This window comes from Ziziphus jujuba, chromosome 1, assembly GCF_031755915.1.
Source record: "Ziziphus jujuba cultivar Dongzao chromosome 1, ASM3175591v1".
In the NCBI taxonomy this organism is placed as follows: Eukaryota; Viridiplantae; Streptophyta; class Magnoliopsida; order Rosales; family Rhamnaceae; genus Ziziphus; species Ziziphus jujuba.
Genome location: NC_083379.1, coordinates 9,861,708 through 9,887,958, shown reverse-complemented (window position 1 = coordinate 9,887,958; position 26,251 = coordinate 9,861,708). Strand labels below are relative to the sequence as shown.

General features: G+C 33.7%; 5 protein-coding genes and 1 non-coding gene across 9 annotated transcripts; 4 read left to right on the top strand and 2 right to left on the bottom strand.

The window, feature by feature from the left end:
- The first annotated feature begins 2,142 nt into the window (after positions 1–2,142).
- Positions 2,143–6,028, top strand: LOC107434862 (scarecrow-like protein 13). The gene is made up of 2 exons (XM_016046358.4): positions 2,143–2,299; positions 3,939–6,028. Exon 2 carries the CDS (start codon positions 4,161–4,163, stop codon positions 5,796–5,798), a length of 1,638 nt encoding a protein of 545 aa, XP_015901844.2. The 5' UTR covers positions 2,143–2,299; positions 3,939–4,160; the 3' UTR covers positions 5,799–6,028.
- A 667-nt stretch (positions 6,029–6,695) lies between these two features.
- LOC107434846 (uncharacterized) lies at positions 6,696–10,139 on the top strand. 2 transcript variants are annotated; one of them, XM_025067672.3, is made up of 7 exons: positions 6,696–7,132; positions 7,596–8,010; positions 8,106–8,264; positions 8,357–8,506; positions 8,605–8,712; positions 8,814–8,908; positions 9,854–10,139. In XM_025067672.3, the coding sequence occupies exons 2-6, from the start codon at positions 7,650–7,652 to the stop codon at positions 8,816–8,818; spliced, it is 783 nt and encodes a 260-aa protein (XP_024923440.3). In that variant the 5' UTR covers positions 6,696–7,132; positions 7,596–7,649; the 3' UTR covers positions 8,819–8,908; positions 9,854–10,139. The 2 variants fall into 2 exon arrangements, with proteins under 2 accessions (XP_024923440.3, XP_015901826.3); XM_016046340.4 differs by having other exon boundaries at positions 6,698–7,132; positions 9,847–10,139.
- Positions 10,140–11,132: 993 nt separating this feature from the next.
- Positions 11,133–11,206, top strand: TRNAT-AGU (transfer RNA threonine (anticodon AGU)). The gene has a single exon. It is a non-coding gene; the product is annotated as a tRNA-Thr (tRNA).
- A 440-nt stretch (positions 11,207–11,646) lies between these two features.
- On the top strand, positions 11,647–13,443 carry LOC107435202 (probable serine/threonine-protein kinase WNK11). The gene has a single exon (XM_016046763.4). It carries the CDS (start codon positions 11,898–11,900, stop codon positions 12,843–12,845), a length of 948 nt encoding a protein of 315 aa, XP_015902249.2. The 5' UTR covers positions 11,647–11,897; the 3' UTR covers positions 12,846–13,443.
- A 131-nt stretch (positions 13,444–13,574) lies between these two features.
- LOC107434845 (pentatricopeptide repeat-containing protein At5g64320, mitochondrial) lies at positions 13,575–17,179 on the bottom strand. Of its 3 annotated transcripts, none has more exons than XM_016046339.4 (3): positions 17,008–17,179; positions 16,259–16,483; positions 13,575–16,153 (listed from the first exon to the last, which is right to left on the bottom strand). In XM_016046339.4, the coding sequence occupies exon 3, from the start codon at positions 15,977–15,979 to the stop codon at positions 13,808–13,810; it is 2,172 nt and encodes a 723-aa protein (XP_015901825.2). In that variant the 5' UTR covers positions 15,980–16,153; positions 16,259–16,483; positions 17,008–17,179; the 3' UTR covers positions 13,575–13,807. The 3 variants fall into 3 exon arrangements, with proteins under 3 accessions (XP_015901825.2, XP_048332617.2, XP_048332621.2); XM_048476660.2 differs by having other exon boundaries at positions 17,054–17,179; XM_048476664.2 differs by having other exon boundaries at positions 13,575–16,483.
- Positions 17,180–17,393: 214 nt separating this feature from the next.
- On the bottom strand, positions 17,394–21,770 carry LOC107434847 (pentatricopeptide repeat-containing protein At4g16470). The gene is made up of 6 exons (XM_048473664.2): positions 21,259–21,770; positions 19,448–20,740; positions 19,271–19,339; positions 18,441–18,585; positions 18,016–18,137; positions 17,394–17,859 (listed from the first exon to the last, which is right to left on the bottom strand). The coding sequence occupies exons 1-6, from the start codon at positions 21,615–21,617 to the stop codon at positions 17,607–17,609; spliced, it is 2,241 nt and encodes a 746-aa protein (XP_048329621.2). The 5' UTR covers positions 21,618–21,770; the 3' UTR covers positions 17,394–17,606.
- Between the last annotated feature and the right edge of the window lie 4,481 nt (positions 21,771–26,251).

The window sequence follows — 26,251 nt, the reverse complement described above, 5'->3', positions numbered from 1 at the left end:
TTGTAAAGTGTCAAATACGGAAAAGAAAGGTTTTGTTTTACATAGTAATAGAGATTCTATAATAATTAGCTGCCATTGACCAACAAAATAATAATTGGTTGCCAATAATATTTATAATTTTGCCCTTTCCTTTTACTGAAAAAAAAAAAAAGAAAAAAAAAATTTGAAACTACTTGACTTCTTTTTTAAATACGGTAACATGATAAATTATAATTAATGGGCTATTTGATGAGTTACATTGCCGTCGATTTGTTAAATAAAACATTTAGTTTCATTCATTTATTGAAAGCTCAATTTAATTATACCCCAAAAAAAAAAAAAAAAAATCAATTAAAATCAGCGACAGTTTATATCATATGATTAAAGAATGCAAGATGACATGGAAAAAGGACGAGCCACGTCACCATGTTAATTTAATAATATTAGTTATCTCTAATTGTCCAATAAAAAAAACATTGGGTAAAAGGAAGGAAGAAGAAACGGAAGATGCTTCGGGGAATGTGAGGTGGCGTCAAGCTTCGTGGCAAAGGCGGTCAGTAAAGAAAGGGCTTGTTTTTGTGTAAATTTTACGAGTTATACCATTTGACTCTCATACGCGGTCACCAAAATCGCCCACGATTTTGTCTTAACGGGGAATTGGCATGCCAAGCCTCCTAAGCGACAAATATCCTTTTTTTTTTTTTTTTTTTGGTTTTTTTTGGCACTTAATAATGTCTCCATAGCTATCCTTATCTATCTCCTTCATATTTACTTTTCATAAACCAAATTTTTTTTTAATTATTGGTTTTCTATGGATATCTTCGGTTCAACTCTCACATCCTCACATGTCAAGTTTCTATCGATACATTTAATTTTAGAATACTGACTAATTTTTTTTTTCTTTTTTATATAAATAACAACTTTTTTTATTACTTAAAATTTGAACAATATCACATAATAGCTAATTCTTATAAAAGGTACAGTGAAATATATATATATATATATATATATATATATATATATATATATATATATATATATATATATATGTATGTATTTTACACTTTATTTGGTGCATGAGTTAATTAAAGTTATGAAGTAATTTATAATTGTTTTTATATTACAATTATTTATTTATTTTTTTAATGCAAGATCGATTATTGCCTATTTGACTAGAATTTATTTACACAGAAAACTAGCTAGTAGATAAAACTAGGCCATCAGTATGACAAAGCATGCAATTTTCTTGGCCCAATTTCAATTTTCAATTTTCAATTCCAGGTCCTTCAACTATCTGAAATTAAGTGCAAAATTTTTATGTAATTCATTGAGTCGGTCAACTATCTATTATATGTTTGTCATACTGTTTGTAAATTGTTCCCAAAATAAAACATATGGAGAAGAATTTACTAGAAGACGATATCTCACTTGATTCATATACGCAACTAGACTTTAAAATTAATCTCTGCTTAATAATCATTAACAAAGAAACATATCCGTTGAATTGCTACCACCAAAACTTTAGTTTCAAAAGGAAATAAAAATACTCAAAAGTCTTTCCCCATCTTATTTCCTCTTTGAAAAATCTTAAACCCCATCATTAATAGTAACTATTAACATCACGCATCTAGATCTTCTAAATATTGTAGATAATAATTTATTCATAAAAAAAATATTATAAAAACATTACTATAATATATATTTTTCTATGTATATATAAAATTAATTTTTCCCTTTTTTATTTTATTTTATATAATTCAATTCAATTCACAAAGTCCAGTCCCAATTTTAGAGGGATATATAAACAATGTATGAGAAGGTTTCTATTTGAATATTTATATCTGAGAAATTATTATGATTTTTTATTTTATTTAAATTGACCCGGTTGTACTATTTTTAAGCCTGTGTTAATCAAAGTACAAAGCACAGTCTACCTTCATCGACTTAACCCAAAAGGAGGCATTTTGCTAACGCACTTTTGGAGTGGCACTGACCACACGTTGTTAATAAAAACAAAAAAATATATATATATATATATATATTTTTTTTAAAATATAAGTATTTTCGTTACTCGGGGCGAAAATTAAATGGAACAACGAAAGTCTATTTTCAACGGGGGTACACAATGTAATTAAGATAAAACCCAAGGGCATTTATTGGTCATGTGCAGGTATAAAATCATTACAAAGCAAGCTGGTGGATCATTTTAAATTTTTTTTGAGAAGGCAGGTAGTAGTTAGTCTGTGGCTTCTGAAAGAGAATCTTGGAAACAATAGCCAGATGAATCTGAGCTGAGAGTGGGAGGTGTCTCTAACCAAAGGTATTTTACAGTATAAGCTCTTTGCTTTCATTTTTTTGTTTTTCTTTATTACTTGTGTGCTTTTGGATAAATAAGTTGTTCTTTAATTGTGGGTTTGAATCATTTTTGATCTTCTTCTTTGCTTTGTGGCTTGGCTGATTGTTTCTTTGGAAAGATTTTGAGGTTCAACTTCAATTTTTGTTTGAAAAATTCAGGAATTAGGAATATGGGTTTCCTTTGTGATTTGTAAAAGTTAGTTTTTTTAATTTATTTTTTTAATTTTTTTAATGAATTTTTCTTGGGTGGCCGGTCCTTTGAATTCTACTTTGGCGTCTGAAAAATGGATATTATATTGGAGCGATGGTGATAAATATTAAGATTTGTATTAAAAAACACCGATATCAAATTCAATGGTTTTAATCTTCATTTTTATGAATTACCAGCTTGGTGATTCATGGTCCTTCTTAATTCCAGGAGTTCTGAGTTCTTTTAGATCTGCTGAACTGAGATTCCTAATTTGAACCCTAACGTTACGCTTCGTTTATGAGAAATTTGTCGTATATGAAGTTGATACCTGGTAACCAAGGAATTTTTTTTTTAATTTTTATTTTCGCTTTTCTTCCATATATTTCCATATAATTACTTTATTTTAATATATATCCTTGTCCTTGGTAATACAGCTGCTTCTGTGTTCCCCACCACTCCCACCGTAACTTTTTAACTTTCAAAGTGCCTTTTTCTTTCCCTTGGTGGTTGGTGACTTTATATTTCTTTTAGTGGTGATTTGATTCTAATAGTAAAGTCAATTTCTTTTACAGTGAACACGGATGATAGTAAACAGTTATAGGAAACACAAGATCTAGCATTTGGTCATCTATTGTTTAATAAGGCTTAAAGCTGATTAGGTCTAGTTAGAGTTGTGAAATATGTTCTTTAGTCTGATTTATGAAGTTTGTAGGATGGGAAAAACTTATAGCCTCAGCAGCGAAAAAGAATCGAGGCCCATGGACATTTTTAAGCGTGCAAAGGTCAACATAACTAATTAAGAACGTGTACAAAGCAGTGAGGCATGCTACCCTTTCTCTCTCTCTCTGTTTATTTTGGCATGTTGTTAGTTTCAGAAATTGTGATAGATGGCATTTTTAGGCACTTGGTCATATTGAAAGGGAGTTATTGTCGAGTTTATTCTATGTAATTTTAGTATGGTTCTCAGGACTTTGAGTGGTGTATGTTTCGACCTCTTTGTGTTGCTATATAATCAATTTGAGTGTTAGGATATATTTAAGCAATACTGTTTGTCTCATGTTTGTGGATACCTTTCTTTATCTGCTATTCAGCTTTTGCTTGCATTATATGCAGTCTGATATTCTTGTAAAACGACTTAATCTGATTTTTCTGTTTGGGAACAATTCTTGATAAAACTTAGAAGACTTTGTAAGCGGAATACTTTAGTTATTTCTACAAAGAAACACCTGGATATTGCCTCTCTACATATCTGTAAAATGGTCATCTTGTAAACTTTTCTAGAACACTAAAAAGGTGGATTTCTGCATAGGAGGATTGACAAGGCTAAATGTATGAATCACTGCAATTGCTAATCACTGAATGCAATAAATTCTAACTATGGTTGATTGATTATGTTATTTTCTTCTTGGTGCAGATTATGGTTGTCTTTAGTGGTTTTTTTTTCCCAAACCAGAAGTAAGTAACCACAATTGCTGGTGACAAACAAATCAGCTAGCTAATTGGGACCTGACCTGACTGTGTGTGGACTATATTGTTATATTTTAACAGACACAATTTGACCATCTTGCGAACACATCTTGGAAAGGGCTAGCAGAAAATAGTTATTTGGCTTGTGTAGGTAATTTCTTGTATCTAGATGCAAACATCTCAAAAACACAAAGGTAGTGGCGTTATCCATGGCTTATACCATCAGCCTGTGCAAGAGATCGATCCCTACAATTTTTCTCATTTCCAAATTTTAGAAAACAATATGTGCCCAGACATTGGCAGCCGAGGAAAAAGTGTTTCCTTTGAGACCTACAAGGAACAGTACTTTACCCTGGAATCCTCCCCTGCAACTGCTGATTTTCTTGTCTGTGATTCTCCTTCTGCTGTTAGTGTATTGTCGAACAGGAGTTCCTTTTCACCTCAAGGTTCTCAATCATGCTTGTCTGATCCACACCATTCCCCTGATATCTACTCTGGATCTCCTGTTAGTGGGTGCTCTGTGGCTGATGATGCAAATGAATTTAAGCACAAACTACGGGAACTGGAAATAACTCTGCTGGGGCCTGAATCAGATATTGTTGACAGCTGTTATTGCTGCTACAAGAGAGAATCCACTTCTACGGCAAGGTGGACTCATAGTCAAATGGTGGAAATGATACCTAGGTTGGACCTAAAAGAAGTCCTCATACACTGTGCAAGAGCTGTATCAGACTCTGATTTACCAGCAGCGATGGATTTAATGGATTTGTTGGGGCATATGGTGTCAGTTTCTGGGGATCCAATCCAAAGACTGGGTGCTTACTTGTTGGAAGGTCTTAGAGCACGGTTGGAAAAATCAGGTAGTTCAATCTACAAAGCTCTGAAGTGTGAAGAACCAACAAGCTCAGAACTATTGTCATACATGTCTGTTCTCTATCAGATCTGCCCATATTGGAGGTTTGCTTACGTGTCTGCAAATGTTGTCATTAAGGAAGCTGTGGAAAATGAACAGAGAATCCACATCATTGACTTCCAGATCGCGCAGGGCACCCAATGGATGGCCTTGATCCAGGATCTTGCACGTCGGCCTGGTGGGCCCCCATCTATCCGCATCACATGCGTTGATGATCCCCAGTCAGCTCATGCTCGTGGTGGCGGACTTCGTATTGTTGGGGAAAAGCTGTCAAGGCATGCTGAGTCATGGAATGTACCATTTGAGTTCCATGGTGCTGCCATGTGTGGTAGTGAGGTTGTATTAGAAACCCTTCAGATTCGACCTGGAGAAGCAATAGTAGCTAATTTCCCATTTGTGTTGCACCATATGCCGGATGAGAGTGTTAGCACTCAAAATCATAGGGACCGGTTATTGAGGCTGGTTAAAAGTTTGTCACCAAAGGTGATGACCCTTGTTGAGCAAGACTCAAATACCAATACTTCACCCTTCTTTGCAAGGTTTCTTGAGACACTGGATTACTATACAGCTATGTTTGAAAGTATTGATGTGGCTCGGCCAAGAAATGACAAACAGCGGATCAATGCAGAGCAGCAGTGCGTGGCCCGCGACATAGTCAATATGATTGCATGTGAAGGGCCTGATAGGGTGGAAAGACATGAACTTTTTGGTAAGTGGAGTGTAAGATTAAGGATGGCTGGTTTTACACAATGCCCATTGAGTCCTTCAGTCAATGTTGCTATCAAGAATCTGTTGAAGGAATATAATGGGAATTATAGAGTTGAAGAAAAAGACGGGGCGCTTTATCTTAAATGGAAGAACAGAGCTATGGCAACCTCTTCTGCATGGAGATGAAAAACTGATATTGACGCCGGAAAACAAAAATTTGTAAATTTTTCTTCTCAATTATTCTTTTTTGGAGCACAAGAGACAATTATGTATGTAGTTTTGTAGAACTGAGATAGTAGCTCTCTTCTAGTGTCTGTTTAGATGCCACTGCCACAAACCCAACTCAGAAAAGTCTTCTGTAAATGTCGAGTTATACTGCACAATACGATACCTAGTTCACGCATTTACGCTTTTCATTCTTTATTTGCATCAGCTCAGAATTTGATATTTTGATGTCTTGTTACAGAGGCTCTGCTTTTTGCTCATTGTGTGATCCCTGAACCCAGTGACCAAAACCAAAAGCAAAGTAGACCAGAGCATTTAAATAAAATCTTAATATATATATATATATATATATGTTTGGCTTCTTTTTCAACAAAATGACTCGTTAGTAGTCATTTGATGACTTTAGACATAATATAATTATATGAGTCACTGTCACTTGTGCCAAAAGCTGTAAATATATAAAATTTACGTATCCACATGGGATTCAGAAACTCTTAAAGGGGGAGACCAAGTTGGACACGTTTATATGACCTGAGAGAAGAACCAAAACATATAGTCGAATTTTTGAACAATCAACGCGATTGTTATTGCTCTTGCAATTATATTTTCTCAATAAATTTTTTCCGAGTTCAACAGATAAAATTGGTATTACAAAACTTAAAAAAAAAAAAAAAAAAAAAAAAAAAAAAAAAAAAAAAAACAAGAGGTCGGATTTCAAAAAGTTTTTTTTCTCAAAATTTTCATGATTATCTTATCCTTAAAATATTATTAAGGGCAAAAAAAAAAAAAAATAATGGGTAAGGATCCTTTCAAAAAAATAATAGTGGGTAAGGATGACCAACTTTTGAGGCAAAAAAAAAAAAAAAAAAGAGGACGACCAACTTTTTGTACAAATCCTTTTGCCCAACCGCAGCCACCATTTAATTCGGGTTAACCCGAAGCGTCAACGATGGGCCAAATGCTCCGAAAACGTTCCAAGTTTTTAAACAAAACTAAGAAACGCTGCTTGGCCATTTTAATGTTTTTTTAACCCCAGAGAATTGGTCTTTCTGATACCTAAGGAGTACGGACTCCCCGATTCCCAAATAGATTTATGAGGTGTCAGTCATTTATTTGCCATCTCACTGAAACATTCATAAAAAGCCCCCTGCAAAAACCAAAAATTAAACCCCCCCCAAAAAAAAAAAAACAATTTTTTTTATATAAGAAATAAATTTTAAGAAGAAACAAGAACCGTTGTACGGATCACCTTAATCAAAATGGAAGTAAATTGCTCGCTCTCTGTCCATGAAAAGGTGCGTTATTAAATGATTTAGTTTCAACTTTTTCTTTTAATAAATGATTAAATTATTATGTGAAATGGTCCCATTTTCTTACGCATCGTACCGATACCATTTTTCTCTTTAATCAGATATTAGAAAGTCATAGTCTTTTCTTTACTGATCGCAAAGTCATCGAAATTTAGTAATTTTGATTATTTTAATTACACTGATTTGTTATTTTTGTGTTTTTGATTTATTACCGCCAGTCGAATCGAATCCAATTTTTTCCTTTTTTTATTTTATTTTTTATTTTTATAACATCACTTTAATGGGTCTTTCGCTTGCCAGTTTTTGTTTTTGGTTTTTGGATTAAAAACCCAATTTATTTGCTTGTTTGATTCATTATCACGCAAAAGAGCAACACTTTATTTGTTTATTAAGGAAAAAAGAAAAAAAAAAGAAGGAAACTGAAAGAAGCTGGTTTTTTGAGTTATAGACAAAGTAGATGAATTTGGGGATTGTTTTGGATGTTTAACGGCGGATTATTCAAATGGCAATGGAAGAGTCAGGAGAGAGATCGGATTTGCGCAGAATGCAAAGAGAGCAAGAAAGAGAACGACGTCGTATACGGGACAGACAGAGAAGGCAATCCATGACCTTGGAACAGAGAGAGAGACACCTCGCTAGGCGTCGTCGAAACTATCAGCTTAGAAGACTAAGAGCTGAGAGTTCTAGATTGGGTTCTCATTGTGCAGATCCAAACATAATAGCAGATGCAAATGAAATGGCATTTAACAATGAATATGACGCAATAGATTCAAACCCAGAAAGTGGTTTCCATTCTGATGGTGTTAATCCCATTGGATTTATTCAAGCAGAAGAACAAAATGCCCAAGGTTTACAATCTGTGGGTATGTTTTTTGGGTCGATGTTTATGCATATATAGTTTAAGTAGTAGATGCATACTTCTTTGCAATGTAAAATAGTTTTTGGGATTTTCTTGTAGGTGTAGAGGCTCTAGCTCACAACATCACAAGCAGGTTAAGGTTGAGTCACATAAGACGTCTTGCGCGGTCTTTGAATCAATCCCGGGGTGAGGCTCTGGTCACTGGCAATCATCAAGTTGTAGCAGAGCCAATGCAAAGGCATCAGGCTAATACTACTGGTGAGTTTGTTATTGTACTGATTTTGAGGTCATCGAATTATGAGTAGCAGTCAAGTTATATGAACTTTGTATTGATGTAATTTGATGAGTAGGTTTGCAAGTTGGAGACTGTGATCTGGTTAGATCAACTGGTGGACTGCGGTTGAACCGTGTTAAACGTCTTGCACGGTCACAGAATACTGGTACCGTTCAGACTAATGGTCAGAGCCACCAACGTGATAAAGAGACTATGAGTGATACATGTAAGCTTAGTTTACACTTGCATTCCGGGTATGTTCTTTTGTATAAAAAATCATTATGGTCCTGGCAATTGTTTCTGACTGTTGAGATTTTAATTCAGTGGAGCAGAGTCTGCTCCAGGGTGATACCCAAGTTATAAACAGTGACAAATCTAAACTTGGACGGCCTACCAGTGGCAGAGTTGAAGATGAACTACCTAGTGTGGATGGTAATTGCTAGCTGCATTTTATATTCAATTGATATTATTAGTTAATTTACACTAGAATTTTGCATAAACAAGTTTAATAAGCTTTCTGTATCACATTTCAGGATGAAAGGCTTCAATTGGCTAATGAATTTTTCAGTTCACCACAGACAAGGAATGAATGTTTTGCTCATTTCAACTGCTTTCTGACTGAAGACTAGTAAGTTAAAAGTGATTCATCAATTTTTGATAATATGTTCTCATAACAAAAACATTGTATATGTATTTTCATTTTTTCCATCGTTGATGCATCTATTACCAAGTGTCATCTTGTTTGCTTGTTATGCTTATAATGTGCTGTTTTTGTCAGTAAAATTGGTTTAAACTCTTCAAGGAAGTTGGTATGTGAAGTGATTACTTGCAATTTCTTAATAGAAGACGAAATCTTGCTTGTTAAACTACATCTATGAGATCTGAATAGTTATGGTAAAGGGATGTAGATCAAATGTAGTTTTCCCTTCAAGTAGAAGACATTAGAAGGATAGAATACACGAAGAATGCTGGAGATATTGTTGAAAGTGTGCATAAAAGATTCCTTGGCTTTTTGTGTAAGTATAGCCTTGGATATATATATATATATATATATATATATGTGAGAGTTTTTGTGGCAAAATTGGGGGTTGTTGGTTGACAGGGTGCTCTCCCCTTCACGTCAAAATACTAATATTATTGTCATTGTTGTTATCAACGGCCTGTTGCTTACTCTAGTCTTGAATCTTAAAACAAGTTGTATTCCATCTGAAGTGTTGTAGGGTTAAAATTTTGGCACACATAATATTCTAATTTTTAATTGGAGTGCGATCGAAAAAAGGAAAAAATGAATAGAAAAGCTTGGTTTGTTTACACTTCCTGAGTCATAGAATCACTCTGATTTGAAGTTTGAACATTGCTTAACGTTATGTTGCTTTTAAGGAGCTTGCAAAAATTGTCAGGTTTTTATGTTTTGTAGAGGGAGTTTTCTCTTACTCAGCTGTTGTTTGATGTTATTTTGCTTCATGGTGCTTTCATATTTTGCTTTCTCATGGATAATTAATCCATTGGACTAACTCTTAAACGCGAATGATTGGGTAATTATAAACATTTGCCTTGTTTTTCAAGATTGCAGGATGGTGAAAGGCAACAGTTTGCCAATGGCATGTAGAAACTTGGTGAACAAGGCCTCATGTATTTATAGAAATTGAATTACACGATCAATTTACAACTCAGCCGACGGATTTGGACAGGAGTGGAGTAGCCAAAGCCTAAAGGACCTAGGGCCCACAAAAAGAATTCTTAATATATTTTACTTTTTTCTTGTAATTTTTTTTTTCAAAATATTTTATTTGTTATATACAACAATTTAATTTATTGTTGGAAATATAAAACATTTAATCAAGGTGGTTATATCGTAAGGAATAGGCTCAAATAAGGTCAATTTTTTTTTTTTTTAAAATAACATCTACTATTCATGGTCATTAGATTTCCATTTAAATTTTTTTTAATGAAATAGATTTTGGTTTAAATGATAAAGCCCTGTCCAATTGAGAAATTAAATGGCTATGAAGGGTGAAATTTTTTTAAAAAGTAAAGTGCATCTCTTTTTTTTTTTTTTTTTTTTTTGAAGAAATAAGTGAGTCCTTTTTGGCCTCACTTTGTATTTTTCGGGCGTAACAGCGGTGGAACGTAACGTATAAGTTATTATATAACTTAGTATATTTAAAATATAAATAAGAGTAATAATAATTATATGATTTATGTTCAAATTTATTTGAACTAAAGAAAGGAATAGCGTTATAATACCAAAGAGGTTATAATATGAAATCTAACATATTTATTTATTTATTTTTTTCTTTTCTTGAAAGGTTAATATATTTATCTAGCTATTGTTCTTTCTTGAAAACAAACAAAAGGGTTATGGCCAAAAAAATGCCTCACTAGCTAAATAATTATGAATGACACATAATGTCACTTTTCCATAAGAAAAGACTATTTAAAAAAAAATAAAAATAAAAAAGCCCCTAAGCTCTCCCAGTACTATGTTTTTTTTCCTCAAAAGTATAAACCTCTTCTTTTTCAAATAAAAAAAAAATAATAATAATAAAAATTATTGTTACCCATACTGTAAACGAACTGCAATAATTAATTAGTCTACACAATTTTTTATATGAATTGGATTGCATTTGTGCAAACTATAATTAAAGCTTTAAAAGATTGATCAAGATTTTTTCTGGATTTTAAATTATCAAGGTTAGATTGTTTGGATTTTCTTTTTCAAAATATAATCATGATCACTCTATGGTAATAGTAATAATTTGGCGTTCTACGTTTAAAAATACACGTGCTTGAAATAAACTATTTCATAAGTATGTTGAGTTAAATATTATTCAAAAATAAGATGGCAACAAGCTTTCATAGCTCAGTTGGTTAGAGCACCCGTTTAGTAAGCGGGAGGTCTTGAGTTCGACTCTCAATGAAAGCAAAAATGTTTCTCACATTTAATTTTGCTTTTTTAATTCTTCTATCATACAATTTTTATTTTTTATTTTTTTGTCAATATAATATTTAATCTTGTTTTTTAGTGCATTTTTATGATACACGGAGATGGTTTTTTTTTTTTTTTTTTTTTTTTTTTTTTTTTTTTTTTTTTGGTGTGTGGATATATATACAAATATAGTTCTAGAGATAGCGTGCATAATATATTATTTGATTTTTATCCAACTGCATTATTAAAGAATTCTTATATCGTACAAAGACAGTTCTATCTTATTAGTGTTCTACTATGACTCAGCTTACTAGTGATTTACTCTGCCTAAGTTATTCAGCTAATCCTTGTTGTAGAAGTAGTAGAATTCTAATTCACATACCATTCCTAGTCACTGTATATTTCTAATTTGATCATACATTATATATAGAGTCAAAACCAAAAGCAACCAGCTCACCTTCTACCTTAAAAAGTTGGGAACTTTTAAAGAAAAAAATAAATAAATAAATAAAGAAGAAGCTCACCTTAGTTTCTTAGTGATTTGCTCTGCCTCAGTTTTCACATTCCTCATTCCTCATTCCTCATTCCTCATTCTTCTGTGTTTTTATTTTTTCTCTTATTGTTGTTCTAGTTCTTCTTGGTGGTTTTCTTGGTTTTATTACCACTGATCTCTACCGCTCGTATAGACATGTCTTACGTTAACCCCGACGGTAAAGAAGTTGATCCAGACGACGAACCATTCATGGAGGTTGACCCAACGGGTCGATTCGGGAGGTACAAAGAGAAGCTTGGTTCAGGAGCCGTGAAGAAAGTTTTCAGAGCTTTTGACATGAAAGATGGTAAAGAAGTTGCCTGGAACCAGGTTTGTTTGAAAAGGTTCATAGAGTACGACAAGCCCATGATAACAAGGTTGTATACGGAGGCAAAGCTTCTGGGGTCTTTGAAAAACGATAACATTCTCACTTCCTTTGCTTCTTGGACGGACAAAGAACACCAAACCCTCAACTTCATCACTGAAGTTTGCTCTTCTGGGAATCTCAGAGACTACAGGAAGAAGCACCACTATATCTCTTTGAAGGCCATGAAGAAGTGGTCAAGACAAATACTTAAGGGTTTGGATTTCCTCCATTCTCAACAGCCCTGCATTATCCATAGAGACCTCAACTGCAGCAACGTTTTCATCAATGGCCACTTGGGTGAGGTCAAGATTGGCGACTTGGGTTTAGCAGCTTTGGTGGGGAAGAGCCATCTTGCGCATTCAATTCTCGGGACACCAGAGTTTATGGCTCCAGAGCTTTATGATGAGGAGTATACAGAGAAAGTTGATATATACTCGTTTGGTATGTGTGTTTTGGAGTTGGTCACTAGGGAAATACCTTACAGCGAGTGTGATAGTGTGGCTAAGATATACAAGAAGGTATCTTCTGGGGTGAAGCCTCTAGCTTTGAGCAAGATTAGGGATAAGGAGGTTAAAGGATTCGTCGAGAAGTGCCTTGCTCATGAACCAGATCAGAGACCTTCTGCTTCTCAACTCCTTGAAGATTCCTTCTTTGAGGGACTTGATGATGATGATGATGGTGATGATGACCAAGATTTCTATGATTTTGATTCAGATTTTGCTAGCTTGTTGCACTAGTTATGCAGTTACCTAAATGAAAGATTCAGTTTTTGTTTTGGTCTTGTAAATTTATCGACCATATATGTATAACTGGTTTCCATTCATTATTATATATGTTTAGATCTTACTTTTCTGTTTGTTTTTCTCTCAAATTCTAGATAACTTATTCTTTTCCCTGCCTAATGAAAATAATAAAAAAATATATATACATCTATAGATCCAAGAATCAAATTGTTCATTTGGAGATGGGAAGGTCATGAATTACTACAAAATTTAAGCATGAAAAAATAAAAACACAAGAAAATACCAATTGTAACAGAGATTGGAAGAGGTAGAGAATAAACAAGTATAGGTCACAAGTTGTTAGATTAAAGGAGGGAACAATATAATAGCCGAACACAAGTGACCCCACTACAGAAAGGGAAACTTCTCCAAAAGCTTAAAAATAAAAAACCCCTCCTCAAGGAAAGCAGATTACTCCACTCTTCCAATGCCGTTAAAAAATCTTGCCCATTTACCTAAATTATACCAAAAACTTAAAGATTTGCTTTCCTTAACGACAAAAGCCGTGATTCAAATACTCAAATCCAAATTGTTTCCATCTTCGCCCCAGAGATACAGAATTCAACTACCAGTTTCAAAGCCCTGAAACGGCTATTTCTGTCTGTCCTCAATATCTAACAGCGATCAACATTTATAAATTAGCTATAAGAGGAGCGTAACAAGTCCAAACCAAACAAATTCCAATGGTCTAAAAGAAAGATACATAAAGTAATAAAAATTTGCGCCCAAACAAATATTCAATGAGATACATTTTTTGAAGAATACAAAAACAATGTGACTATCAGTTCAAACACATCCATATCATTTAACAAACTCAAATGACCCACCAAGAAAAAAAAAATTTCAAGAGCAGAAGCTTCCCTCAGCCACTAAAAAAATAGGCTAAAGAAAATTCCTACTCTCCTTGTTACTTCCTTTCACCAACATTGCTGAGCTATATACAAATGATTGCCACTTTCTTTAACCAAATTATTGACCAAGATATACCAAGTCACATCATTTGGTACAATGCCATTCTGAATGCCTCTATCTAGAAGTAAACAAGCATCATTAACCTTACCTTCTTTGCAATGCCAACTGATCAATGTGTTGTAAGTGATAACATCAGGACATATTCCTTCAACTGGTAATTTGTCAAGGAGATCCAACGCATCCAAAATGCGCCCCATCTTGCACATACCATTAATCAGGCTATTATAAGTGACTATGTCCGGATTCAAACCACGACTAATCATTCTCTTTAAAAACTCACATGCATCTTGTACTTTACCACTTCTACAAAGACCATTAATCAAGATATTACATGAGATGTTATCAGCATCAAGCCCCTTGCTCATCATTTCTTCAAAGAACCACACTCCTTTCTCAATAGCCCCAGCTTTACAATGTGCCTTTATTAGGGCATTATATGTGATTTTGTCAAGAGGACATCCACTGAATGACATGTTGCCAACAAGCTTGATTGCTTCTTGGATTTCACCATGCCTCAGAAAAGCATGAATTAGCGTGTTGTAAGTGACAGTGTTGGCAACAACACCCTTTGACAACATTTCCTGATAAAGTCCCCAGGCCTTTTTGATTTTATCAACCTTGCAGAGTCCAAATATTAGAGAGTTAAATGTAAATATGTCTGGCTTACATCCTTGCCCGGGCATTCCATGATACATTGCTAAAGCTTCATCAACCTTCCCACCCTTGCATAGAGCAGATATTAGGACATTGTATCCAACAATATTCAGTTCGAGTCCTTTTAAAAACATTTCATTTAAAATACTGCAGGCTCTCTCCAGTTCGCCTTCCTTGCAGAACCCATCAATCAATATTGTGTATGTTATCACATTAGGCTTGCAACCCTTCCTTGCCATCTCATTGAGCAATTCACAAGCTGAACCCAAAAAACCCTTCTTACAAAGTCCATGAATCCGTACATTATATGTAAGGATATCAGGATGACAGCCACTACTTAACATGTAATTGTACAAAACATCCTCAGCTTCATCATATCGTCCACCCATCACATAACCATTAATCAAGGTATTGAAAAGCACAATATTTGGGCTAGACGATTCATTCAACAAGGCCCTTGCTTCATCAAGCTGTCCCATTCTACATAATCCATGCATTAGAACCCCATACGTTACATCATTAGGGGTACAATCACGACGATGCATCCGTTTAAACAATTTTTTTGCTTCATTGATCCTGTTGACTTTGCAAAGGGCATGGATAACATGGTTGAAAGTCTGTACATCAGGTGTGCAATCCATCATAAACATTTCTTCCAACAGTGTCTTTGCCTCATTCACGTTATTATTCTTTAAAAGCGCATGTATGAGAGTCTGGTAAATCACCGAATTTGCAACACACCCATGTTTTGTCATGTCTTTAAGGAGAGAGCATGCGGAATCAACCTCATTAAGCATACAATGTGCATTCATCACCACTCCAAACGTGTAAACAGTGGGAGAGATACCCTTGCTCAGCATATCATCGAAAACATTGCATGCATGTCTAGCACAATCCCTCGCTACCAGAATATCCAATACGACGTTATAGGACTTAAAAGTTGGTTCACAAAGATAAATACTTTTCATATCCAAGAGCAGAGTAACTGCTTGTCCAGGAAGATTAGCTCTCCCATAGTGTTTCATGATCAAGATGAAAAGAGACTCTCTAAAAACAACCCCTTCTTCTTTCATCTGCATCAACAACTTATCTATAAGCTTAAGTTCCTTTGCTGCCCCAAGCTTATCAATTAGAACATAGTACACATCGAAAGAGGGGCAATAGCCCTTTTGGGAACCAGCCCATTCAAATATCTCCATCGACGTGGGCACATCGATTGGCAGCTGAAGCAACTTAAAAAGTTGAAATGGGGTAATCCCAGTGAGCGACTTTCGAAGCTGTTTGAGGTCAAAAGGCTTAAGTAGCCTCACCCATTCGTTCTCGGACTCTGACGCATTATCATTTTTATGAGCACTAATAGAATCCTTGACACCCCCAACGGAGCAAATTGCAAAACAGGGGATTTTGAACAGAGATTGCAAGCTTTTGCTCACATGGTTTGTGAGTTTTGGTCTTTTTAACATTACTCTTAAACATAAAGAGCTAAGAACTTTTTAGCAAACTAACCGAATAACCAGACGATTGGCGGGTCAGAAAAGCCAAATGCCCACGACCCTTTCTAATTGCGCGTTGTTGTTTTCCACTGGATTGGTCTTTTGGTACCATCTGCGCTGAAACTTTGCGAAGCTTTGAACGAGCTAAATATTGAATATTGAAAGAGTTACCATTAACGACGTCAAATTGGGGTGGACCGCAAAACAAAAGAAAGCGAGAAAAATCCAAACTTTAAGAATACTACTTACCTGGACGGGAAATCCATGGTAGCAAATGAGAAACAACTGAAGGGAATTGAAGCTCTGCCATGGAAGTATCTACAAGTACAAGAAGTCCCAAAGAAAAGACCTGAGCTTTAACGATTCGTGAAATCGGGTCTTTTCAGTTGTTCCCGGTTAGGTTTCTTCGACCCGGAAATGAGGAATAGGGAAAGGAAACAAATGGTACTACACAGAGACAGTCGTCCATTTTTTCTGTTGCATTTTTCAAACACACTTTATTATTAAAAAAACTGTAATAAATAAAATAATTCTCATTTCATTATTTTCAAAAAAAATATACATATAATTATTATTTCGTTTTGATTGCAATATCACTTACTTAATGCGTAAAATTACATATAAACTATCATATTTTTATATAAGTACAATAAAATATACTACGATTAATATTTACACATGTTATACATTCTCAAAAAAAAAAAGAAAAAAAAATTTACGTGAAAAAATTTTAGAAAAATATAAACAGATGACATCACAACAAATGAAATATCAAGGAATGTTCCTGTAATTTCTAAAAATATAAAGACATTTTGTGCAAAATTATTAAAGTAGGAGGGTGTTCATGTAACTTTCACAAAAATAGTATATGGCCTAGATTTTAGTGTGTACTAAGAAATGAAAAATAAAATAAAGCGAGTCCAAAGACACTCTAATTTATGACTTTACAAATTAACATTTCAAAACACCAAGCTTGAGAAATCTCGGAGATCACATACGCGCTTGCAAGGATTTGGATCCTTGATAAAGTTATATAGTATTTACGTTTATTTATTTGCCAAGTTGATCACGCCTCAAGACCAAGGGCTCAAGGATTCTCAGGGAACACCTTGATAACTAGTTTTTCCTTCAAAGATCAAACAAAAAAAAGTATGTCAAACATCTATTATTGAACAAATAATGGTATCTTTTTTTTGTTTGTATTTTAAGCAGACCAGTGCAAGAGTGTCATTGCAGGTTTCATGGAACAATTAGCCCAAAGAAATATTTAAAGGGCATGCACAACAGAGACAAACTCAACTTGTAAGGATTTGGATATTTTAGGGCATTTTCATAATCTAACTAAAAAACTCAAATTGAACTTCGAATGGTCTACAAACATTGGTGGATAGTTTAACAAGAGCCACAAGATATATGATATTCTTCAGACATGGAGGTGACAAATTTACAATCAGTGATTGAGTTTGAGACAAATGCAGCTGAAGATTCACTAATTAACATATGCAAACAACAAATCAAGCACATGTTGGATTTCCACCAAGTTGTGTTACTTACAACAACTAGCCATCCATATATTCCTATTCTAATCGCAACGCTACTATGAATAGGAGCTGCAAGTGACTTGAGATTCCAGTACAACTCTTGCAGCCTCTAGGACAACTTGCCCGCTAACATAGTGCTGCCGACAGACAGGCATGTAGACATCAGCCCCGCCAATGAGCTCTGTCTGTGTTTCCTGTGTCTTTCTTAATGTGAAGAAAGCACGTTTTCCACAAAGTTCACATCTAGCAGTTAACTTGGTTACAGAATCAGCAAGGGGGATTATATCAAGCACACAACCAAAACTTTTCCTGCAGAAGTATTAAAATCTAACATAAAAAAGGGGCATATAGCAGAATCTTAGACAAAACACAGCAAGGTTTGGGTATAGCAAGAAAGTTCCCTCAAAATATATCCAGTAATGAGTATATCAATCTTGAACAAACTGGAAGTGGATTTAAATAAACCTCAAATAGTCACCGTCCAGTCCAGCAACTATAACTGTTTTGCCATCATGATCAGCAGCTTCACGGCAGAAATCATATAGGTCTTCAAAGAATTGAGCTTCATCAATACCAATCACATCTAACTGTCACCACATTGGAGCCAAGTGAGTGCATGAAGAATTCTAATATAAAATACCCAGGTTGAAAACCAACACTGAAAATTGCAATAGAACCACACTCATCAACTTTCAGAACTCTTTTAGGCCTTATTTCAATTATGAATTGTCTCTCCACAGTTCCTACAGAGACTACTTCATCTTCTAACTAATACTATTGAGAAATGCAAATGCCAAGACAAAAAACCTTTTCATTCATATAACAAAATTATAATTGTAGATAATTCTTCTTTCTATAAAACATCTAATCACAGTTTAGAACAAAGATACCTGATCATATGCATCAGGACCAAATTTCTGTCTGAAAGATGACAAATTTGCCAATGGCCAACATGGCAATTTCACCCCGTCATGTGTCACAATTGAATCCAATCCATATCTTGTATCCTTGTTTGATTTTATTATGGCTACACTTCTGTAAAACAGACATACAAAAATAATAAATATACGATAAAATAATATTTGCACTAATACATTGATCTAGTTAAACCACCGTGACACTATGACTATCCACTTCAAATCATCATATTTTTCAAGAATTGCTGCTTTTAATATGCACCAAGCAGGAGAAGAGATGCAGTTGTACTCTCATAAATATAGTTGGAGCAGTTAAATAGTGGCAAATGATTTACAATTTTACACCATATTTTTAAAGAGAAACAAAAAAAAAATCAAACAGTTGTCAAATCTCTCGATTGTCTATGGAATACACAGGCCATTAAAGTATACACAAACCTAAATCTGACCAATTCAGGTGAACACGAATCTGAATAGTAGCCTAAAGGCAGTTCTACAGATACAATGATCAAGGTGCATTATTCAAACTTCAAAACAAAAGATCACATAATCTCACCATTGTAAACAATAAAACAAAACCCCTTAAATAGTTAGAAACCAGTTTTTCTTTTGGCTAACGAGAATATTCATCTTAAATCAAATAACGCTAAGAAAATTTAATTGGAAACAATTTTACCCATCTTACTTGCATAATGTGCATTAAATAAATGTAAACCTAATGTGATGGGTAACAATTTTTATTTGCATCACATAGAAAAAAAATTTGATTCTTTTGAATGTGACTGATATGAAAACAGCAGTACCCCTGTAACTGGACATGTAATTCTGCTATATAGATATTACTGCATGTTTGTTGAGTCTTCCATAGAGCGCTTTGTTGAATATTAAAGCATGAAGCTACTAAATCACTTAAAGAGCCCTACTTTTAATGCAAAAAGCAAGAAATTCATAGGAAATAAATTCTTTCCTGTTACCTAAACTAGTAGCCACCTAAATCTGGAACACATCCTACATCTTTTAGGATCCAATTAATTGATTTAACCATCTCATAAATCTCCTTATATTGTTTATGAGATTTATCACCCTTATGGAAGAAGTGGACCTCCTTTTGAACCTCAATCTTACTATAACCAGGCTCCTTTATCATCCCTGATTCCTTCATCACAGCCCTGACTTTTGCAACATTTTCCCACAGTCCAAAGGTGGCATAAGCATTAGACAAGACCACATATTTCCCTGCATTCTCTGGTTCTAACTCAAAATATTTGTTTGCCGCAAGCTTTAACAAGTCAATGTCTCCATGAATCCTACAAGCCCCAAGCAGAGCACCCCATATGACCGAGTGCTCCTTGCAAGGTGAGCTCAGAACAAACTCATAAGCATCTCGTAACCTCCCAGCGCGACCTAGAAGATCAACCATAGCTGCATAATGCTCTCCTCTTGGCTCAATTCCATAATCTCTTGTCATTGAAGAAAAATATTCCCAGCCTTTATCTACCAAACCTCCATGGCTACAAGCAGAAAGAACTGAAAGAAAAGTAACATAATTTGGTTTAAAACCTTCAGCATTCAGCCTGTGGAAGAAATCCAAAACCTCTGTTACTCTTCCATGCTGACCATACCCCGATATCAAAGCAGTCCAGGTAATGACATTCCTATTTACAGATGTATCAAACAGCTGATGTCCATCAGATAAACTACTGCACTTAAAGTACATATCCATGAGGGCACTATTGACTACAACATTTTCCTTGATTTTGCACTTTATCATGACACCATGGGCTTGCTTTCCTTGCTCCAGTGTTGCTAAAGTGGCACAGGCTTTGAAGACAGATGCAAAAGTAAACTGGTCAGGCACCAAACCACCTAGTCTCATCTGGTAATAAAAGCTCAATCCCACTTTTTCAAGTCCTTTTTGCACATATCCTGCAAGTAATGCATTCCATGAGACTAAGCTTTTCTCAACCAAGTTATCAAACAAAATGCATGCTGTTCCAAGATCCCCAGATTTTGAATACAATATTAGCAACTTGGTCTTCAAATATTCACCAGGAACAAATCCCACAACAATCATTTGGGCGTGGATTCTTTTCCCTTTCTTATATTCTTTCCTGAATATGCATTCTTGCAAGAGAAGAGAGTATGTCCCAGGGTCCACTTGCAATCCTGTACAGCACAACAGCCTGACAGCTTCCTTCAACCTTCCCGAGAAACAAAGACCCCTTAATGTTCTATCCAGCTGGAGGCCTTTGTTAACGGGCTTGACCTGAAAGCTGGTGATATCTCATTGGTAATAATTTACCCAATCAATGAAACCAGAGATACTGTTAAAAGTTTTGCCTTGTCTAACAATGACACAATGAACGATGAAGAAAATGGAAAATTCACCCCATTACAAATCAATGTTTAATAAAATCCTTGTCTGTTTACCTATAAACTATGATTTGATTCAGCAAGACTGCAATCGCAGTAAACTAAGAAACCAAGTAACAAGTAGCATAGTAAAGAATCAAAACTCCAAGCAAAAATAAATGAATGAATAAATAAATAAATAAATCATACTAATAGTAACTTTATACATGTATGATTAAGTAAGCAACCAAATTTCATTTCAAACATTATAATCCAAATACCAAGTCAACAATTCCACATACCAAAATCACCCTCAGCGGAAAGAAGAGTATTATCAACCAATTAGCCAAGCAAAAAACACACATAATTTCCAAACTTTGAAAACCTAAAACTCACAGCAGCAATGAAACAAAAAGAAGCAAAGTAAAAGGCCCAAAACCTGCCACTGGTGCTTTCAGATTGAATCCTGCGGAGGAGTGTGGTGGTCTTTCCGGCGAACATGGGGCCAACAATCACATGAATCTCACCGGAAGACGACGCCCGAGACGACGGCGCCGACTCCGATTCCATTTGCAGGCCTCGTTTCTGAACCGGACAAACGACTGAAGTTGGGGTGGGTTTAATGTGAAAAAGACTGGGTTTTGGGAAAAGGGATGGTGGGTTTTGCAGAATGGATTTACATGCTAAAGAAAACAGCACAAATGGTGCTTTCTGGGGAAGGTGGGGGGAGGAAGAGAAAATTGTCAACTTTGTTGGGGAAATAAGGGTTTTCATTCTTGAAATAGAAATGGACAGCATTAATTTTTGGGAGGAAGAGAGAAGAGAAAGGAGGTGTTAAAGGGTTTTAAGGGTTTTGCAATTTGAATGGTAAAGAGGGCTTTTGGTTTTTCCTTGGGTTGCGGGGTCGACCATGTCAGAGGCTTCCCTTTGGAGGGAAAACAAGGAGGCAGACTCCCCGGGTAATACGACGTCGTATGTGCTTGGTTTACATTTTTACTATTTTTTGAAAAAAAAATGATTTTTGACATTTATTAAGAAAAAAAAAAATTAGTAGTTCCAAATATATAAATATATATGTAGCACAAGTAATCTTTCCTGATATGAAATTTAATAGGTTGAGGTTAGCTATGCTATTAAAAAATAAATAAACAATTACCTTCTTTATTTTGTTAATTATGCAGAAATATTTCTATAAGTTGAGTTTTTACAGAAACATTCTTTTTGCCTTTTTATTTTATAGCATTGTCACTTATTTTGTGCATAGTTTTTTAAAATTTTCATATATATATATATATATAAATAGAGCTTATGAAAATATACAAATTTCGATTGAAGTTTAATTGATTATCTTTATGCACATGAATATATAACAATTCACATTTGAAAATTTTGAAGATAAAAAATAAAATGTGCAAGAGTGTCTCTGTAAATTTTGGAAAATACAAAGGGATATCTTCAAAAATAGATATAAACCAAACGGGATTTTTTATAATTTTTCCTAAAATATACTACTCTTTCTCTTTGGCTGTACAGAAGATCTGAACAGATTAAAGCTCAATCAACCAAGAGTTACGTATCATATTGTCTTAAAAAGAATGGAATGATCTGGACCATCCATGTCTTGTAATCTATGCTATGTGTGCAGATTTGTTATGCAGCTTTGTTGTTGTACCAAAGCAGTCGTTGTAGTAATGAGCAGTGTAATTTCTAAGCCAAGCTAAGCATTATTTTGGTAAATGGGTTTGGTAACCTAATGTTTGCAACTTGATGTCTTAAGCACCAGAAAAGAAAAAGAAAAATGTGTATGTATCCAAGTTGATATGCGTTAACGTTGATTCTTTTAGTATTTCAAATTTTTTTAGCCATTGGAAAAGACCCTTCAATTCATCAATTTATTAAGGTCCTTGGTTGGTTTTTACATATAATAAATTGGCAGATTAAAAGATCGATCAAATAATCCTATTTTCATTTTAAAATATCTAGACCTCCCATATAATAAATACGTAATGTATGTGTGCTTTGATATTGTGGCAATTAATAAATCAAAATACATGTGCAATTAAGAGCTGAAAATATATAAAATTCAATTTCATCCAAAAAAGCTGAAGATATTTTAATTTGCAAGCCATATATCATTATAATGGAAATGACTTTTATTTGAATCCTGTAGAGAGAGAAAAAGAAAAATAAATAAATAAAATTTTACAATAATTTTGTGAACATCAAATCCTCGCAAGTGTATAGTATTAGATGATGGTCTGTCATGTTAGTTGGCCTTTCATCTTGCTTCATAATTGGCTTCAATTGTGACAACATGTATTAAATTCATAATGTTTTTGTATGAGAGGTTAAATATCAATCTTAATTCGAATGTGAATGGATTATATATCTCCAAGTTTGCTAATTGATGTGGGTATAACCCACCATTATGGCTTTAAATAGTAAGATGATGGGAATCAAGGAGACAAATTATAGGGAACCCTTTTGCTAAATTATTATCTTCCATGTGACCTAATCATGCATGCAAATATAAATAAGTATGTAATTCAATAAGCATATCCATTATCCATTGGTCACCCATGAATTATAATATAGCTCGGTTGTTAACAACATGTACAGATAAGGTCAAGCGCAATACTTGGTCAAGTTTCAACCATTTCTGTATATATTTTTCCATTATCTTACATATTGTTATTCCAAATAAATAATATGTTGTAGACAAAGCGGGTTTTTTTTTTTTTTTTTTTTAATGACTTTGTTAAATGGGGAAGAAAATTTTTTTTTTTATTCCAAATCTAGATAAATCCAGAATATAGAGGTTATAAATATAGGTGATTATTGTTATTTAGATTGTTTCTATAAAAACATAAACAAATTAATTTATCAATATTTTAATTATGTAATAATACATGAGTTGAGTCTAATTAACAACTTTGTTTTTCGATTTCAATTTTACTTGAATACTAATCCAGGATTCTAATTTTCTTGCAATTTACAAAAAGAAACATAAGAACAACCCTTTTGGCTGCAATGTGATGGAAACCCCTAACAAGTTGATGTCTTAGCCTTAAGAATAATGTGCCCACTAGTTTACCACCACACGCCTTGATGTTTGAAACCATGAAGGGATGGATGGTCTTGGGAAATAGGTGTGTGACTAAACACCAATCAAAAGCCACAACAAAGACCCTGTTTGTTTTGTCATGTGCTGTAACTGTAATACTGGCCTGTCCTCCTCATCCTCTTTGGTGTCGATATGGTAAGCGTTCCCCTGGACTTGAGCCAATCCCAAGTTCATGAATATGATGAGAAGTCTACATTTTGGAACTTAAAAATATTTATGTCCCAATGGCCAAAGAGAATAAGATGGTCCAAAACCTATCCAATCATTAATTATTATTATTATGAAATAAAATCCCCATTTGAATTTTATCATGCAAACAACAACAAAATTAGAGTTGTGGTGTTGGAAATGTTCCACGTAATTGAGGTTTGGGAGGAAATATTTTAATGTGGAAATTAAAAAAGAGAAAATAAAAATAATAAAAAAATGAAAAAGAAAGAGCCAAAAAAAAAAAAAAAAAAAAGGGGTAGATGGTCATGGAATTGTAAGGCTAAAAACGTCATGCATGTGCAGAATGCAATAGATGCATCTACCTTCCTTGCTGGTGTCTTTAGGATGGGTGGGAGGACAAGCAATCCCTTCTGTCTTTCACACATCTCCCACTTTTTCTTTCCATTTTCCTTATTTAATTCCCTAAAAATGAAATAAAAAATAAAAAAGCTTTATTTATTTATTTATTTCTGATCACTATATTTTTATATGTTAAAAATAATCACTCCACATATTCAACTTTTTGTATTATTTGCTATCTTACCCTTGAACTCCTTAACAATTGCACCCTTTTAGTTCCGGCAATTTTCACTCATCAATTCCACCGCTTATGGTTATGGAATGAAATTTTCTATTCCGAAATAACGTTCTCCTTATAATCCACAACAAAATAAGGGATGCTTCCAGAAACGGTAAGTTCTTATTATTTATTTATATATATATATATATTTAATTCTGTTTCCCATATCCTTATAATTTATAAGTCAAAACACCCTTTGTCAAGTTATTACTTTTTTTTTTATTAAATCATCTTCATGCCATTTACATTGACTATTTACAAGCTTTTAACTTATGTAATGTTTTGAGAAAATCTTTTTATTATATATATATATTGGTGTCTAAAGATTTTTATAAAAAAAAAAATAAAAAATCGAATTTTGTACTTTTGCTATAATAGAATTTGTGGAGACTGTTTTTGAGATAATTGTACACACGTGTTGTTTTTAACTTTTTAACTTAGGACGGGGATAAATACATTTTGCTTGGTAAATGATAGGAAGTTTTTTTACAATTTTATAAATTCCATTCCTTTTAATTAATATTTTTCTTATTCTTTAATCTTAAATATAAATATATATATATATATATATATATATATATATTTTTATTGATAGTGTATCAATTTATTCAACAACTATGCGTCCATTCATGGGTGTTGGAGGATAGTATAAAAAATTATTATTTTCAATATACAATTCCCATTACTTTGGTTAAAAAAAGATTCAACTCATTCATTTAAAAATAAATAAATAAAATAATCTTATGGCATTCAGTGATAAGATATTGTTATTTCTATGAAACAGCCTCTAATAATAATAATAATAATATCCCTATTTTTTCTATGTTAAATCCTGTGTATATATAGAGTTCGTGTTCAAATAATGTAATAATAATAATAATAATAATAAATATTGTTTGTATCAATTAAAAGCTAGACCATAAATGGCATGATCTCATCTCCATTAAACCAAAATAACAACTTGCTCTCCTCCTTTATTGAAGATACCTCCATTGTTTTAAATACGTTTAACAAATTCTAGGTTTAGAAATATTTCAATTATAATATAACAATATTTTATGATATCATCATCAATGAGATTTGTGTTTGTCATGGTTCTTCTACATGTAACTAAGATGCATTTTTTAGTCATAAAAATTATAAAAAATAAAAAATAAAAAAAATTTCAGTAAACATCTCAACAACAAATTAGTTATCAATTATATCACCTAAGTTGAGTTTAATTTGTAAGGAAAGAAGAAGAAGAGCAAAATAAATGCATATTATTATAAACCAAAACGAACCATTTTCAATGTTGATTATAAAAATTATTTATATAGAATCCCAACTACTATTTAGAAAAAAAAGATAAAAATCATTACAAAGTAGAGAAGGACCACCTAAATGTTGCAAAATGGTTTAAGAAGAAAGTAGAAAACACCAAGTTGAGAGTGGCCAATCGGGAAAGGACTTGGAAGAATATGGGCTAAAAACTACAAAAACACAGAATGATGAGGGTGAAAATGAAAATAATGAAAG